This window comes from Gymnodraco acuticeps, unplaced genomic scaffold, assembly GCF_902827175.1.
Source record: "Gymnodraco acuticeps unplaced genomic scaffold, fGymAcu1.1, whole genome shotgun sequence".
Classification (NCBI taxonomy): Eukaryota; Metazoa; Chordata; class Actinopteri; order Perciformes; family Bathydraconidae; genus Gymnodraco; species Gymnodraco acuticeps.
Window position 1 is genome coordinate 2,370,446 of NW_022989913.1, and position 18,708 is coordinate 2,389,153.

The 18,708-nt window shown below is 40.3% G+C and overlaps 1 protein-coding gene across 1 annotated transcript in view; it reads left to right on the plus strand.

Moving 5' to 3' along the window:
* Positions 1-18,708, plus strand: part of LOC117542123 (collagen alpha-1(XI) chain-like) — a 79,290-nt gene that overhangs the window by 13,358 nt on the left and 47,224 nt on the right. Inside the window, exons 5-13 of the mRNA XM_034209600.1 lie at positions 5,842-5,970; positions 9,324-9,413; positions 9,699-9,791; positions 11,458-11,757; positions 12,979-13,041; positions 13,982-14,023; positions 14,395-14,457; positions 16,874-16,948; positions 17,704-17,787. Coding sequence (XP_034065491.1) covers positions 5,842-5,970; positions 9,324-9,413; positions 9,699-9,791; positions 11,458-11,757; positions 12,979-13,041; positions 13,982-14,023; positions 14,395-14,457; positions 16,874-16,948; positions 17,704-17,787 — 939 coding nt within the window. The remainder of the gene's footprint in view (positions 1-5,841; positions 5,971-9,323; positions 9,414-9,698; positions 9,792-11,457; positions 11,758-12,978; positions 13,042-13,981; positions 14,024-14,394; positions 14,458-16,873; positions 16,949-17,703; positions 17,788-18,708) is intronic.

Below are 18,708 nucleotides of genomic sequence, written 5' to 3' on the forward strand. Positions count from 1 at the left end.
TACTGTCCCTCAAGCAGGACAGTCTTTGGCAGAGGAATCTAACAAGGCTCTGATGGGCTCAGCCTGAAAGTGAATCATTGTTTATGGTTGAGTTGGCAGAAAGAGAAACAGTCTGCCTCAGTCACTTTTTCTCCCTCCAGTAACAAAATGTTTTTCGTAGAGTTGTCTTATAGGAATATAGTAATTACTTCATAGTTGTGTGAGTGTTGCTGTTAATTAGTTTTGACACTTTTATCTTTGTTTAACATAGCACAGGTGAGGACTAGGACAGTATAGTGAAGATATAAAGATACAAATTTAAAAAAAGGACAGGTACATTTCATAATGCATATTAAAGAGGCCATGACAGTAAATAAGACATTGGCCGTTTCTCAATGTCGAGTATACCTGCTGCAGAGCCACTATTTCAAGTATACTACGTCATCGAGTGGCGCCGAATGCTGGGCATTTAACATGCATTTAAACAGTCCTTCTGCGCCACTCGATGACGTAGTATACTTGAAATAGTGGCTCTGCAGCAGGTTTACTCCACATTGAGAAACGGCCAGAGTTAAGATCCTAGATGTTAAGGAAGAATCCCATTTTAACTAATATTTATCTCCCAAGAATAAGTTCAGACTCAGATTTTGATATTTTCAACAAGCATTTATACGAAGAAACGGAAGATTAAAAGTATATTTGTCAAAGTGAACCTGTATCTGACCTCCTTGTCCCTTAACCCCCTCTCAGTGGTCCCAGCACAGCCACGAGGTAATGCACTCAAGGTGCTTCTTAAATACTTTGGCTGATGGAAAAGAGAACAGCCAGGTAAAGGAGACTGAGAGAGAAAGAAGTAAAGAAAGGGCAGACAGACAAGCAAGCAGATGGATCAAATAGTTAAACCGTTTTGTGAGCTACTGGCAGAAGAAATATTTTAATATTCTAAGGGTGCAAGACATTTGTATGCCTCCAGTGCTGTCAAAGAAACGTTATCCTTGTGCTGACCACAAAGGCTGCATTTCATAAAACACTGAGGAATTGGGATAGTTTTCCTCTTTCTGCTTCCAGCCTAATTGTTCCCCTTGTACAGTTTTGAAACTCCATCTGTTTATTTTTTCTTACAATTATGTGTGCTCCCTTCCCATCATTTTGAAAAGCAGGTATTTTGATGATAAAAGTAAGAAAATACAGAAAAAAAAAGATGGCTACCAAAGATACTGCAAGAAAAAGACATTTAAGCAATACCCTGTTGATTTGGGCAGCTGCATTTCGCTTGGCCTCGAATCCAGCCACATCTGGCTGATGATGGTTCAGTGTGACAGTGGGTTACAGTGATTTGATAGAGTTTAAGGTTTTTACAGCAAAGTCTGTTGATCATCCTGAGGTGGGACATTACTTTTATAAAAAAGGATGTAAATATACAAGTCATCTTATCAGCTCAATCCAAGTTGCAGTAGTAAGGACAGTCATTTTCTTCCTTCATTCATGTCGACACATCTTTAAAGCCAGATCAAATTCTGGTGCCATGTAAGGATGCTGTCTTTTTAAATAGTCTGTAAAGTAATAAATAATCACGTGTAAACTTTGGGATCATTGCACCCTTTTTTCACAGATTCTGCCTCTATGCATTTGTGTTTTATTAGGTCATTCTGCAGATGCTTTGGGCATATTTCCAAATGTGTGTTCCAGGTGCATTAATAACCCCCAGCTGCTCCCTGTAGGCAGTGACCTGCTGCACCTGGCCACAGACCGCCACAGTTCAACCAGCTAATTACATACTTACATGTTGTTCTGAAGGATTTAGTGGAAACTACCTATAATTATGTAGTAACATGGAAAGTGGGATTACCTTTTGTTTAGCGATTAATAAGCACTTTCTGAATTATGGTTTTTATCTAAAATCTCAGATGACGGTCCTAATTTAATTTCCCAGAGCTCAAGATGATGTCTTTCAATGCCTGTAAGGTTTATTGTTGGAACAATTCAAAAGTCGAAGATATAATATTAATGTACAGCTATATACAATAGAAGAGACAATTATACAGTTGCCTATTACTTTTATTTATTTTTAAGATTTGTGAATGTATCTACTTATTGTAATCAATTCTATTCACATATTTTTTTCTGATTTGGATGTGGGTTCTTTTGGTACAAGCACAGATACAGTATGGGAACTTCTTCAGAGAACTGCAGATTTGTCCCCCCAGATTTACGGTTGCTGCATTTTATAAGCCTTTCAGGGAGCACTTCGTCACAGAGTTGAGTCATACATGGCTGAAAGAACATGTGTAAAAACGATGGTTAAAGTAGGCACATGGATGTTTGTTTGGTCTTGCCTACCGTAGCCACATTGTATTGCAATTTGAGAAAACGATCTGCCTGTAAGGCTCAATCCAGGGCAACATATCTTTAGATTTTGGTGGTGGCTGGGGGAGGGGGCTGGACTATGCATTTAGGTCTAGAAATCGACACCCTAAAGTTAAAAAACATTTCTCAATCAGGTCTGGTATCAATATTGTGGAGACAAAAACAAAGTACTTCTTTGTTTGTGCCTTCATATTAGTCCAACGAAAGCTAGATGGGAAAACCCTGTGCCTCCTGTCATCAGTCTGAGCTATCTGCATCTAATCAAAGTGGTGTTTCTCTGTTTGAGGTCAGCCATGTGCTTTATGCTCAGGGATGAGGTAATGTGTGCTCACAATCAGATGTCTACAACTTCCTTGATCACAATCCACACACACCTCTGAGTCGCATTCGGAGTCTCATATTTGTCGTTCTTTTAAGAATACAATACCAAGGCCAAATTGCATGGTCTGCTGAGGGCTTTAATACTGCCCACTATTAAGAAGATATCCATCTGCCAGTTGTTTTCCTCAAGTGACTTCTCTAGTGGGTGTGAGCTGTGTGTTGGGACGGATACTCTTCACAGCCAAGGTCACCAAGCCCAGAGCGGTGTCTGTTTGCTGTTTTACATTTCGTAGCTCAAAATCCGATGTGAAAAGCTTGAGGAAGAAACAGTGGTGCGTTTGTTTTCAACACAAATAAACCCAAACATAGTCTGATGGTTGCACACACAGGGAGGGGTTTAGTGATGATTCAAGTCTTGTCTCTTTGATCAGTCAGTCTCATCCTTTTTTCTTTTATGTACTTACTTATGTCAACCCTCCGTTGAATGGTTGTTACAGTGAAGGTTAACATGTGTTTAGGGGCGTTGTATTTACACCCACGTGCACATTATAGGCAGACCCATTAATAGGTTGATTGTAGTGTAGCCTAGACGGGTGATTAATCCCATTGTGAGTGTGCCAGCTCTGAGCAGAGCCAATGCATTGCTTTAGATTAGATCATTCCTGACATTCTGAGGGGGAATCTCAGCAGACGCCAGAGAGATGTGCAAGGCAATCCAGACAGTAACATCAACAAAAGTACCAAGATGAAGACGAAGGAGACACAGAGGGTAAAAGTAGAGAGGGGGAATGAATCACTCACTGATCTTATGAATGGGCCAAAGTGTGTGTGGTCTCTTGACAAGTCCTGTTGTTTTTTGCCAGATCCACATATTTGTTTTCTTGCCGTAGTAAATGCAGTTTAGTCTGTGTACCTTTTACTTTCCCACTAAATATATAAAGTTACAAGCGCCTCACATAGGAAGACTGGAGAAGACAGACAGAGATCTCGCCAAATGCAATTTGTCTTTTTTTAAATGTTTCTGGCTTTGACTCTTGATCCATTTATGTTAAATTTGAGGAACATGCAGTGTCTGAATGAGTGTTGGAGATTAATTGGAGACCTTGTTATTTGTCATTGTAGTTATAGTTGTAGCAGGAGGTTAAACAATGTACAGGGTGAACTCTTGTGGGCAGGGTATTTCCCCCCTGTTTTTTCACTGAGCTTTAGTTCAATAAGCACTACACTTCAATAAGCACTAAATCTCTCCTTTGCAGAAACGCCCTGCTCCACATTCACACCTGGAATCTGCCCAGAGCAACCTCAGTTTAATCCATTGGCCACAGTTGGGCATTAATCCTGCAGTCTGGGAATCGAACTGACAAACCATTGGTTCCACATGTTTGATTTAGGACTGCTGCTCATTGTTATTTTATTGAAGGTGGTTGTGGGTGATCAGGAGATGAAGAGAACGTATTTACTTGTTTTAATTATTCTACATTTTTACAATTTAAAACGCTACTTTTTGCAATTAATCTGGAAAACTACCGAAGTATAAACCTGACATTTTAATTTTGTTTCCTTCTCTTTTTTAATGAAATGTGAGCTATAAATTACTCCCAAGGCCCTGTAGACATCTCCACCCCTAATACCTCACACAGACTGGGGGATGGTAATGGATATACAGGTTATATTGGGACATGCATAGAAAAAATATGTATGGTTTTTCTCATGGGATGGTTGAAAAACAAGTGGGGGATAACCAAGTGTTGCTAAATTATACAACAGGTAATATAAGAAGGTGAACTGAGTACACATGCATTAATCAATGAGTCAAATTGAATTTTCTGGTTGTTGTTTGGGTTGTTCAATAACCTGTTGAAATGTATGATGGGAACACCGGGCTGGGATTAATGTGTTCCAGGGATCCATGCTTTTACAGATGTCGCCTCCTGTCATTTAATGCAATCTGCATGTATGTGCTTCCTCTTTAGGGGCCACCCTAACAGTGCCTTATTTCTCTTTAAAACTACACTTAGGTTCTCTTGCCTATTTATTTGTCCATTTTGTAACTTACACCAGGTGGAGTTGTTTTTTCACCTGAGTTGCCCATATGGTTGATGGGTATAGATAACATTTCTCACATCAGATCCATAGAAAGTCCAGGTTTAGAAATTCCATAGTAGACGATCATGGAAAAAAAGCATTTGGCTGATGGAAGGGTTGTGAGCAAGGATCTAATTTCCTTTTCCAAAAGATCATGAAAAACAGACGGCCTCAGATAAGTACAGACCTTGGTTATGTATCTGCTGTGTAAGGGGACTGGCTGACACTGACGGCTGAGTGGGGGTCTGAACAATGGTCCTTTTTGAAAGTCTCCCTTGAAGCCTTCATTTATTCCATAATGTTACATGTAATTAATAGTCAAGAGACTACTGCCTCTTGTACTATACACAATATGCCTTATTGTTTTCATTATCACGTTTTATTATCACCACATGGTGCAAAGCTTTGGCAGTCAAGCGAGGAGGAATAGGTGCATAGTACCATTTGGTTTCTATTTGTCATTATGGAAGGAAACAATGTTAAATTATATTTAAGCTGATTGGCGGCAGCTGGACCGCTTCCATGGCTTGGATGGGCAGGACATGCAAGTTGAATTGTACAAACAAATAATACTGTGTAAGAACATAGCAGTTTATTTTGTGTATATTATAATGTAAGTAGAGTGGTCAATTGCATCACAGAGGACTGTAAAAATGACCATTTGTAGAAACCTTAGATTATACTCAGAAGTGTGAGTCCAATCACTTTTGGACTCTGGATCAACTTTGGATGACTTGACTACACTAAAGTGCACACTTGTGTTCCCAATTGCAATGAGGTATTTGTCTGTATTGTCTACAGCTTTTATGTGTGACTGGGACTGGCTACTCCTCAACAGAAACAGTGGTTTTGTAGTATTTGGAGCCATTTGCCAAACTACACTGGAAACTAAGTTGGAAAAAAATAAAATTGATGGCCATAACACAGCCCCATCGTAGTTTTATATTAAAAACACTAAAGATCAAAGAACGCTGACATGGGAATTAACACAGGAAATACTACCCAATTTAGGACTCTATAGTCTGTGAAATCTGTTGACAGGAATTCTGGCTGACATGTTGCTTTCTTCTTCTTCTTCTTCTCTTCCAGGGTGACATCCAGCAGCTGCTGATAGTGGCAGACCCCAGAGCAGCCCATGACTACTGTGAACACTACAGCCCTGACTGTGAAACCCCCAACCACCACGACACCCCCCAGGCCCAGCAACCCGACGAAGAGGTCAGTGTCTGCAGGAGGGCGAGATGGATTTAGGAGTGGAGATTGGATGGGAGGCAAAGCTGTCCGGAGGGAGGGAAGAAGGACAAGAGAGTTGGTAGAAAGGAGGGGAAGGGAGGGAGGGAAACACAGAGGGGGGAAATAAAGGAGCCGGAGTTTGAGATTTACTAAGAATGATAGCAGGAATTTGAAAAGAGGCCTTCCAACTTGGCTGTGAAGTCATGGCAGAAAAATGGGGGGAACCAAATCTCTTCTTTTTGGAATATTAGATAATTTTTTTTGATTCAGTTTGATTTTAAAAAGCCATTGGGGATTGTTTGAGGGTTGAGAAAAGTTAGACATGTGATGCTTTGAGGAACAGAGAGAAGAGTTATGGTTGGACTGTACGGGTCATTTGAGATACTCATCAAGTTTCCCCTCCCCCACATTCAGACATTTTTGCTTGAACACTCCTGCTACCTAAACAATAATCTGTGACTAGTAGATAACATTTTCTGTGGTTAAATCCAGTGAATGTTCAGTCTGCCAGAATTACACAACAAGCACAAACATTCTCCAGCTAATTATATGATCTTAAAACATTTTACAAACATTCCTCCAGGCAGAAGTACTTTGACAGAGACAGACTTGTATACGTTTGTATTTCAACTCTAATATATCTTCTTCTTTAGTCTGTGTTTTACCTGTGGAAAATGCTGACAAATCAAAATACATTGTTGAGTTTTACTCATCTTCTAAAATTAAAATGTATAACCTCTGGCTCGGAAAACCTCTTCAGCTAACTCTCCTTATTTGAATACAGACAGTTCTTTGTGTCGGGGCCTCATTTGTCTTTCTACATTTACACTTCTGTTATTTTGACAGTTCAAATTTTTTTGTCGGCTGACATTTTCCTTTAGTATTTCACCAAATAACTGATGAGCTCACACTGGAAACTTTTCCCTTTTCCCTGCCACGAAGTCTGAGCCCACTTTGGAGTGGCCCCGTGATTTATATCACTAACGAGTTCTGCAGGCTCTGCCCAGACTTCCAGGGAAATTTAAGCTTTTCCTTCCCCAGCTAGACTCCCAGTACCTGGAAAAGTAGACGTTAGATCTTTGGTTTGAGAAAAAAAAAATCAGGAGCTGCTTCTCTATTTGAAAATGTTGGCTGTACAGCGGGTACCGCGTCCCGGAAAATATTGCTTCATTTTCAAGCTACTCTTCAGCTCCAAGACAAGGAGCTTGTCAATTGTAAATAGACAGCAGGGAGCCGTTTGGTTTCAGGGACATTGTAAATCAGTTATAACAGGAATGTTTTTCCTACATTCCAACTCAGTATGTTAAAGAATTGATTTCATCCACAACTGAAAAACTGAACCTCTACAATTCTACAAAAGCTCAGAGCATAGCTTTGACCTTAGCCTCTGAAGATGCTCCTTGACCTGAGGCACGTCGCCTTTGCTGTCGTCAGCCGCATGTCCGCAGCTGGGTTAAAAGAGGAAGAGGGATAGATGCAAGAGGAGGAAGGGGGAGCTTTTTTTTTATGAGCCAGCTTCAGTATTTACGCCTTTCATCCAAGCTGTGGTGAAGGTCTTCAACTCAGCCAAGCACTTCAACACTATAAATCATTCTTCCGTTCTCCATCCTTTTCTATCTTTTTCCCTGACCCTCTCCTTCTCTGCTCTCAGTCTAGTTGTTCTGGCCAAGGCTCCTCTCTTGTGTGACCTCCCTCTCTCTCCGGGCCACTGAACGGAGGCCATGCCAACATTGCAGCAGGCCATGCATCTTGTATTATTTTTATGAGCTCAGCAGCCGTCCAGGGACTAATATTTATTCCTGTGCTGATAGAGCGATGCATTTCAGGGGCTGGTCTGTTAACTTAATCTACTTCCCCATTTCGGTTGTAGGCAGTGTGCCAATAAATAACTATCAATACTTATAAAGTACTTACGCTTAAAGTAATAGTTTGACATTTTGGAGTGTGTGATTAAAGGTTTCATGCCACTTATATCTGTATGGCTAATATAAAGCTTTGGCTAGGAATTGATTAGCCTAGCTTAGCAAAAAGACTAGAATCAGCTGGAAAAATAAGTAAGTAAATAAGTGTATTATCCCTAACATAAGTTAGCTACTTGAGTTTGAATTGATTATCAAATATAAATATGTAATAATAAGGTAGGATAAACATTATAATACTCTAGGTGAAATGTAGATTTGGCAAAAGTGCTGAAAATAGCTCCAATCCAACGCAATACACGACAGAACAGTGGTTCAATAAAGACGATATATGAATATTGCACATGCCTCATGACGGAGAATATACAAACATAAAAATATGGAGAAAATCTGAAAAAAACAACATAAAACATCAAACTAAATGCAAATTGCCTATAAGCTACATAAGCAAGGATACGCCAGTTTTCTTTTTAAAAAAAAGTGTTACGGACACTTTGGGAGGAAAGAAAGATTTTCGCATTTTTCCTTTTACATTTACATGTTTAGTAAATTCCACCTGAAGGCATCAGTTTGTATTGAGATCATTCAGAATTAGGTTAATTCAGTGTGCACATCTGATTCTTATTCTCATAGATAGTTTGATGGAAATGGTTTTCTTTCTTTCCCACAAATGTCCTTGTTTCTTTTCCCATGTTTTCCATTCCTAACTGGATTGTAAGTGTGCCTTACCTTCATGGCAAATCAAGATGCTTTCCAGCACAGCATAGTGGAAAGTTAATATGATCTCTGTTCACACGCAACAGTCCTCGTCTTCCCAGAAAGTGAGGTTTCTTCTTTGGAAATCTTAAAAGAAATATTTTTTAACACATGTTGTTTTTACAGAGACTGGATTGTGAAGTGGTTTTACCCCCTGCTACTGTACTATCCAAGATACCCATAATTAAGCAGCATGCGATGAGTCAGGACAGTTAAGGGTTTCTGTTTTAAAGGCCCATTAATGAAACCCAGGCGCATTCTTGGCATTCAGATTTAAGGGGTTAGAGGGATATACGTTTTCACTGGCATCACATTAACCGTCTAACATCCTGTCGAAGCAAACTAAAATCTTAATTGCTGTTTGCTTGGTTATGGTCATGAATGTTTCAACAGGGTCAAACAAAGCTCTGGGGTTTGGGTGAAAAAATAAGCAAGAATTGCCTCTGTCATCCATACACAACCGTTTTCTAATATGGATGTGACATTTATTGTATTACATTTGAACATGTTATTTCTTAAATAGCATGCTGACAAAACATATTTCAATCATTTAATCTTACATGCCATGTCAATAATGTACAACATGTCTCTAAGAAAGTGTGCCTTCTTATTTACATGATTGCACTAATCAATTGATTGCCACTTATTCCTTTTTCCTTACAGTACACTAACTATGATTATGGCGAGCTCTATGACTACAATGAAGGAGCGGTTACCACTGACCCTGCCCCAACTGCAGAAGTCAAGGCTGAGGTAACACTAAAACACTGATACAGTTATCATGGCTGTTGTCATGCATAACAAACACACTCACTTGTTGTCGAACCTTCTTGTCAACCTCTTATCTCTCATAATCTTTAATTCTCTCCCTTACCATGACTGTCATAACACTTTGCACCCCACATGTATAGAGGATAGTCAAGTCGTGTACACAAAATAGGCTTTGTACACAAAAGCTCTTTCAAATGACGTGATTTTCATTGTATCCATCTCATGTATGTAATGCTTTCCCTGTGTGCTGTTTTTGCTTAAATTCAGACAAATGTTGGTGGAGAATACTACACGGATGAGTATGACTACTCCACAGTGGATGGAAATCAGCCTGAAACCCCCACTGAGACCACTGGCCCGGTAACTTTTTAAAACCACCGCTTTTCACAACCTGAATTGGTATTTGAATCCAGAATTATTTGTATTTTGGACATTTGTCTTATCAGAAAGGTTTGCAACATCACCATGTTGAAAATATAGCCATGCATCACTGATTTCTATCATTTAACATCCAGAATCCTGTTTATATAATTAGATTTCTAAGGGAATTGTCAATAAAACTGCTTGGGTATTACAAACAGATTTTTATGATCATCTCTGGAGGTTTAAACCCAACGCGGGTTCAGACTGCTCGCTCTACTCCTTGATTTCCATGAGAAACAGCCTCCATCAAACAGGGTCTGGATAAAGACCGAAGCAGGAAAACGTTGTCATTTAATGAACCGTAACCAATGGAAAATCAGTACCCAGACGCATCCCCTATGTTTCCCCCATATCCTGTATTTGGCAGATCCTGTCTTAATGTGTGCTTAACCATCACATAAAACACAACATAATGAGGAACATTTGGGGTTTAAACTACAACAATACGGCTGTGTGCTCACTGCCGAGTGCATTGTGATGCACCTTGAGGTGGATAATGCTGCTTCAGTCAGCTTGAGACCTTACATTCATTGAAAATGACAAGCCAGAAGGCTAACCACGGAAACTAACCATATGCTGTCCCATGTTGGAACACTTGTCTGATTACTGAGGACTGGACAACTTGAAGACTATATCATAGGGGCCTTTTGAGTATAGACCTAACACGATGTACACAATGCTTTCAATATAGGTTTGATGCAGTAGTGTTTTATATAAATATATAGCAGATGTCCTGAACCTAGCAACATTACCACCAGTCTGTTTTATTTCTCCTCGAGTCTCACCTACAATTAGCCCTGAGACTGTGTCAAATAATTATATAAAGAAGGAAACAAAGCTGGACACTTTGTTGAAACAACTTTTAACTGCAAAACTAATACTTGCAAAAGCACATTTCATTGAGCATATTTTCTAACGCTTCCCCACTAAGATGTTTACAGTTGACGGAGAAATCAATGCTTGTAAACAACAGAAAAATTGCTCCTGTACAATCTTGCTTTCTCAGTACCCCAGATACTATGCAAACATTGATTCTTAGAAATACAAACTTCTGGCTAAAGTTTTAAGATTTTAATGTGAGAATTACCTCACTAGGCTTTCATATTGCTATTTCAAGGCATGCATATTTGTTTACAGTTGTTCTTTTCCATATGTAAGTGTACCATATTTTACTGTCCTTTTTAAAAACATCAAAGTGTCATTAGTTTGTGATATCTCCCATTCCTATTGCCTTGCAGAAATAAATATAACATATGATTAGAGTTGTTAATGTTAATAGCAGTGCCTGTCTGATTCACAAAACATATGTGGACTCTAGTTTCACATATGTGGGCTTTAGGGTCAGTCCACAATCAAATATATGGATGTGTGCAAGTTGAAAAGTCTTGAGGAATTACTTAGTTGGTGTCCAATCATTTCAGTGTACTTAAATGCTAAATACTAATGATTAGACTGTAAATCTTGCTATGAAAACATGTGAAGCTTTACATTGAAGCTTTACATTCATTGAAGCTGTACATTCGTTTCACTAACCAGACTTTTTATGTTCCCTCCCATCTTACTTACTCCCTGCCCTTCTCTGTGATGCCTGGATGGATCCCAGACCTATGAAGGGGAGATAGTGGATGATTACATCACTGGTGTGGAGCAGGTCGGAGTGGACCCCACCGCTGTGGCAGAAAACCCTGCTCCATCTGACCCCAATGTGAAAGCAGAACCTGATGTTTATGAATTCAAGGAATACGACCTGAAGGAATATGACCACAAAGAGGTTGTAGAGAAGCCATACGACTATAGTGATTATGGCGATTATGGCACCGCTAAAGCCAATCCAACACCCGCATTATACGAGGAGGAGTTCGGTCCTGGTGTTCCAGCTGAGACGGACATCCGAGAGAGCAATGTAAGTGCTTGGGTGGTGAGGAGTGTTCGTGGGAGGGGGAGGTGGTGGTCAGTCAGGAATCTGGAAAAATTGAGAAATCTCTGGTGGCATTTGTTTTGAGGGGTTGTTTGTGGTGTCCTTTATTGTTTGTTGTTTCTAATGGTATCTGGTTATATCTTAGAGCATTGTGCATACACATTCTCCAAACACAAATACAACAGCAAGCGCACACACACACACACACACACACACACACACACACACACACACACACACACACACACACACACACACACACACACACACACACACACACACACACACCTTGTCTATCCAAGTCTCCAGCAGATAAACAGATGTTCACCCAGCTGTCAGCGCAGACACGCCCTCCATGACCTTTGACCTCAATGACCTGTGCTGTTTATCAAGGACTTGCTCCACCCTGATTATCACACCAATGATCTGTTTGAAATATCTCGTGACAAACAGTCTTTGCACATGTTTTTTCATCAAATCCATCAAGATCAACTTCTAAAAACCAGACAGAAAACTTTGCTGAGCCAGTGTCTATCATGGCTCGTGTCCAGCCCCCTTCCGTGCCTCAGGATCCAGATTCTCAGAGGCAGGAAGTGACACGGTCCCTGTCTGGATGTTGGCTTTAAATCTGTCTGCCTTTGGTTAATATGAACCACTCTATTAGTGTTCTCTTCTCTGTACTCTTCAGTCTCAGGGCACCACAGCCCTGGTATATGACTTTCTCAGTCTCCTCTTCAGGCTAAACTTAAAATCATGTGGTTTTCGGACACACTGCTTTAGGTAGTTTGGGAATTCTTCTCATGTGAAGTCATTGTATGGATAGTGTCAGGTAACCACTTCGGCAGTTGTGCACAGTTGGGGTCTTTTTGTAGTTCCTGGCTTTAAGGAAGCTTAATGAATAGGAGTCAACCCAAAGCCTAAATTATAGCTTCTTGAAAAAATGATTCTTGATGTATCTTTTGAACAGGAGAAATAAAAAAGGCTGCCTAAATCCTTTAAAGCATGCAGCACACTTTGTGGAGGTTTTCTAATCAGTTATTTGTATTTTAAATAACTTCTACAAAAAGATCACCCAACAAGACAGGGCATCTGCTGCTCTCTCAGTATTTCCATTTGTGGCTTTTAGACCTTCATTGCTCTACATTTAGATGAATGTCCGGACTCTTACCGTGTAAAATGCTCACCTGATCTGTCTTTTGTCTGCAGCTTGGTGGAGGAAGTTACCTGGGAGAAAAAGGAGAGAAGGGTGAACCTGCCGTCATTGAGCCTGTAAGTCAAAAACTATAATTTCATTCTGAGAAATACCAAGCTAAGCAGCTAACGCTAACAATCACATTTTGAAAGACACTTTCTGCCAGAGGTGAATGAGTTCACGCTTTAAGATAATGATCTAAATGTGACCTTCCATAACTCTAGGATCTATCTATCTATCTATATATCTGTGTGTCTGTCTTGCTACTTGCTACATGCTATCAGGCTAGCAGAAATATATCTATTGTTCTGTGTGCTGTTTCTTTTGGCTGCTGATCTAGCCAACAAAATGTTCAGATACAGTAAGAGCCATATTTCAAAATGACTGTTGACTGGATTTTATATTCCACTGATACTTTCCAACATTTGCTCACAATGATTTATACGTCCATAAAAGTCCAAAGTCAGATTCTCATGCATATTTTCTAGGGAATGTTTGTTCTCTTCTGTTTTCTTAAAACTATAGAAGAACAGATATCCCTTTGTTCAAATCTGATTTACATCCATTGTATGTTTTTAATTCAAGCTTTATTCCCCTTAAGCACTTACACAACTAAGACTTCCATTCTGATGAGATTCAACACAATGTCTTGGTCATAGACGAACTACCTCTGTCTACACTAAATGCAGTACACATGTTCTTTATAGAGCCATCCTATACAATTTACCACTATAGGCTAAACATTGACGGAAATAGAAGCTGCAGTTATCGTCTCTCCTCCCCGACCATCTGTACCACCTTAGGCTCCCTTCCAATTATTTGACAACACGCGTCTATTATAGAAAAGAACATCAGATTGCTGAGGCACTGTTGACGTCTTGCGCTTGTAGCTATATGTAAACTCCTTAACCTCAAACCAAAAGCACTCTCTGACTCTAATTTTCCCAAAATTCTCCATTGCCTGTGGATTTACAGGCTGCCCTATAATGCTACTGTATCCACTTTTTCCTTTTTCAGGGGATGCTTGTAGAAGGACCCCAAGGAGCCCCCGGCCAAGCAGTGAGTATCACGTTCTCGCACACTCCTGTCTGCCTTCCACAGATGGAGAACAGCTAAAGAGGGAAAAAATGTCTTTATGGAAAGAGCATCAGCCCTGATCGCCAGTGAAGCTTGAGTTGGGAGAGACAGTCCAAACGTGTATTTGTGCGTGCTTGTGTGTACATGTGTGTCTCTGTGAGAGTGAGCAAAAGAGAGTGAAAGAAGGGGGGGGGGGGGGGTTGGGGTCTATTTTATATTTCATTCTCAACCCTCTGTCTCTGTTGGCCCATGCATATGAAGTACTTGATACACTGCTGGTGGTGGGAATGCTGGTTAGCAGCAGTTTGGGATATAATATGCTAAAGTGTATGTGTCTATGTGTGTGGTCTTAGGGTGTTCCTGGTACCTCAGGATTGCAGGGTCCTCCAGGTCCCCTAGGAGATCATGGTGAGAGGGTGAGTAAAGACAGACCCATTTCACAGCTGATTACAGTTTCTTTCTTTCTGAGAAGTCACCAACTTTCTGCTTATCATGAACAATTAGATATGACAACTAATTATATTTTGATAGAAGAAGAATACAATGTATGTGCACAAATAACTTAGAATTCAGATTTATGGCATCCAGAAAACATTTTCTTTTATATAATTGACACATAACTTACTGAAATGTAAACTTTAAAGCAATTCCTCTTACTTTTCTTTTCTTTTATTGGAGAGCTGTGAAGTTAAGTCTCAATGCCAAGACAATTGGATACAGCTGAGCACTGTCGCAGTAGGGGGGATAAGCCAAAAGTGGTGCAGCGAAATGAGATGCCCATAAACTGTCAATATACCAACTAAAGAAACTGAGAAACAGCTGTGTCGGTATACTGCAGGACTTGTGAGAACTTCAAGGACTTTGCTATAAAATGCAATCAATCATTCATTTGATTGATTGAATGGATGACACAGAATAAGTGCCTCCAAAGGGCTGGATCTCAGCTTGTTATTCACCGATGTGATGATTGCCCCGCACCCCCCTCTTTCATCACCCTTTTAGCAAGTCTATTCTGTCTCTGGAGGTTAACCCTTTCATTGCCAACCCATAAGAAATACCCTTACACACCTCCCTCCGGTGTGACAGCCAGACATTGCCTGTACAAAAGGCGTATTGTTCCACAGGGTTTAAGTGATCAAAAAATATTTTGTTGGTCCAACAGTCCCCCCCTCCCCTTCATTTCCTCCCATGAGAAACAGTCTTGCTGAGGATTGACAGGGGCATTAGAAGTGACTCGTTGCTGTAGTCTTGTGGTTTTCCGTTGCGAAGTATCCTCCTGGACTATGCGTTTGATCAGCTAATTTCTCTCATGATCACCGTCTCCCTCCTTTCCACGAAAACGCCACATTCCCAGCCATGTGGGACTGTCATTAACACTAGATGCCGCTATGCTTACTGTAACAGCAATGCATGGAGAGTATTTACCACCTCTTGGGAAAGGCAGATGGGAACACATGGCATCAATTTGAGCAGTCTGAGATTTCTGCACATGACAAGACTGCTAAATAGATTCTGGTTTCTCTGGAAACACCGGGTACGGCTTAGACCTAATCCTTAAGATAAGTTTTGGTCCTAATAAATCAAAATCTCCTCTTCAATATAGTTTCAATGTTAATTTGTACTGTTATTTTCCAGGATAAGCTTCTTTAATGCAATCATTTTGCTTTTGGATAGATTGCTAAGTTGTATACAGTTGTATAAAGTCCCAAAAGGATGAAACCTGAAGTCTTTGCTGACTCCATGACTTTTGATCTGAAGCCAAATATGCTTTTAGGCCTCAACATTGTTTGTTTGTGACACGATTGTCTTTGGCCTAAGCTCTGACCCTAAAGCTAACATTGAATGCTAACACGTGTTATTCCTAGAGTTAGCACTGCCAATATGGGCTGAGGATTATAGCGGCAACATCCCTATAGGCCAGCTTAATGAAATGACATTCTTTGTCTTTACTCGTGATTGAATCCCTTGTCTTTTTAGTAGGATTAGTGTATTAGCATTTGTAATAAGCAACAACAATTTGAACCGTAGCACAAAACCTTCCCATTGAAATTATTGTTGAAGATAAAGAAGGGCTGTGCTGTGAAGAGATTATTTGCTCAGTCCCTTCACTGTTACTGTTGTTGCTATACTGATTTCTTATTTTCAATTTGCCGAGCTGGAAACCCTCCAAGGGATTATAGAAAAATAGCATAATCATGTTATCTAATAATACGGCTTGCTCATCATTAGCTACATCTAATTAATTTTTTCTTTCAATGTTACACACTGGTATACACGTCAACAAAACAATAGCTGATTATTCAAATTCAAGACTTTCAGCAGAACACTTGGTAGAGCTTGTGACCCATAAACAGTGGCTTGGTCCCTGTGTGGAGAAACAGGGTTTTAATTAGGCCTGGTACCATTTGCCAGGTGTCATTCCCTCTGTCTCCTCCTTTCAACAGTGTCACTTTAATAAAGGTGGCCTGACATATTTTTTTATAAATGTTATTTATTTTTAAGAATGAGATTGTTAGAAACAATACTTTGAATAGTGTTTTCTCAGTTAATGGGAATTTTAAATACTTTGGTTTGGTTAATTAACTCAGCTCCAACTGCATTACATTTTCACAATCAATCAAACTTTATTTATTTAGCACATTTCATACACAAAAGGTGCTTTACAAACCAAATAAAAACAACAATCACCCCCCTACCGGTTCATTAACAGAGCAACACATTACTTTCTGATTAATAAGAATACTTGAGACTAACAGAATTCAAATAACACAGGAGACCTGACTTTGTACCTATAATAAAAACCAACTCTCTGTCCCTCCTCTGGTTCTTTAGGGTCCTCCAGGGCGTTCTGGTCTGCCCGGTTCAGACGGTGTCCCGGGGCCTCCAGGTACCATTCTGATGCTTCCAGTAAGTCATGCCACCTTCACATGCCCACAAGGCTGTCTGTCTTATTCCTTCTCACATGCTATACACCCTTCATCTGAGGCACTAGCCCGTGGACTCATTTCATTTAGTGAGTTTACCTCATAGCATCACCAGCAGGCCAAAGGACCACAACCTTATTTTCTTTGGGTTACAAATCACTTACCTTGTAAATGTCAGCCATTGCGATGGAGTGGAACCAGTGACTGAGGCTTTGGAAAGCTTGGTGACACATATTTCTGTCTGTCTGTCTGTCTCTGTGTGTGTGTGTGTGTGTGTGTGTGTGTGTGTGTGTGTGTGTGTGTGTGTGTGTGTGTGTGTGTGTGTGTGTGTGTGTGTGTGTGTGTGTGTGTGTGTGTGTGTGTGTGTGTGTGTGTGTGTGTGTGTGTGTGTGTGTGTGTGTGTGTGTGTGTGGTGTGTGTGTGTGTGTGTGTGTGTGTGTGTGTGTGTGTGTGTGTGTGTGTGTGTGTGTGTGTGTGTGTGTGTGTGTGTGTGTGTGTGTGTGTGTGTGTGTGTGTGTGTGTGTGTGTGTGTGTGGTGTGTGTGAGCTGCCCGTGCTCATATGTCAGCATATGTATGTGCGTGTGTGGCATGGTGACAGCTTTACAGGTTTACAAAAAAAAAGGAAAATGATTTGAACACACACTCACCAGGGGAGACCATAATAAGTCTCACTCTGTAAAGGGAGACAAGTCAATTTGCTTTTAATTGTGTTTTTTGTTTTGTTTTGTGCTTCACAGTTCCGTGCGGGTGGTGAGTCGCACAAGGGACCTGTGGTTTCAGCCCAGGAAGCTCAGGCTCAGGCTATCCTGTCTCAGGCCAGGGTAAGTACGCCCCAAGTGCATCCTTCTCAGTTTAAAGAACACTTTACTATGAGTCTCTGTGCCTTGGTTTAAAAACAAAGCTTTTAATTAATAGGAAAATACTGTGGTATATTAAAAAGAGAAAAGTGTATAAAAGAAACATTCAAAATGGCCCAGAAAGTGTAGTAAAAAATGAAAGGACGAATCAACATTCGCAAGTCCCACTCATCCTATAAATGTTCTACATTCCAAAATATGGACCTGTGTCAGGTTAGGTAGTATATAAAGTCACACCAGATGTTCACGCTCCCCCAGGGGTCCTGATAGCCATAGCACTCTTGAAAAACAGACTGAATAAAGCGGCTGTAAGCAAGGTGTGATCTATAGTAGAACACATGGAGATCATTAAATGTTACACAAACTCTGAATATTCACACATTCACAACACTCTATCGAGCTGGAGGGCGGCCAAAATGGTGAAACAGCATTTGGTCATGCCTTGAAAGCACTTGTTACTCTTTCTATATTTGTCTTGTTTGCCAGTGGTTTGACCCCGAAGCAGGAAGAAGTTAAAAAAACATGGCAGGAGACGTCATATTAAAAGGGAATTGAAGGAACACATTGTTGACATGTTGAATTCACTTTTACCTATTTGCACTCCGGAAATGTCACCTCACACCTGCCACAATGCAAATAACTAACTGAATGGAAGTTGGCCTTAAGTGTAATCGGGGCATGAAGTGCTTTCCCTTGAATTAGCAAATGCTCCTTTAGTAATCCCAGACAAGTGTTTTGGCAGGCCAGGACTGTGGTCGCCCATGAGCAGGAAAAAAGCTCAGTGGTAAACCCTGAACAAGAACTAAGTAAAGCTTGCATATAATATACTGAGGCTAAATTGTCTTTTTATTAGTGTTTTATTTTCTTTATTTGTTACTCCTTTTG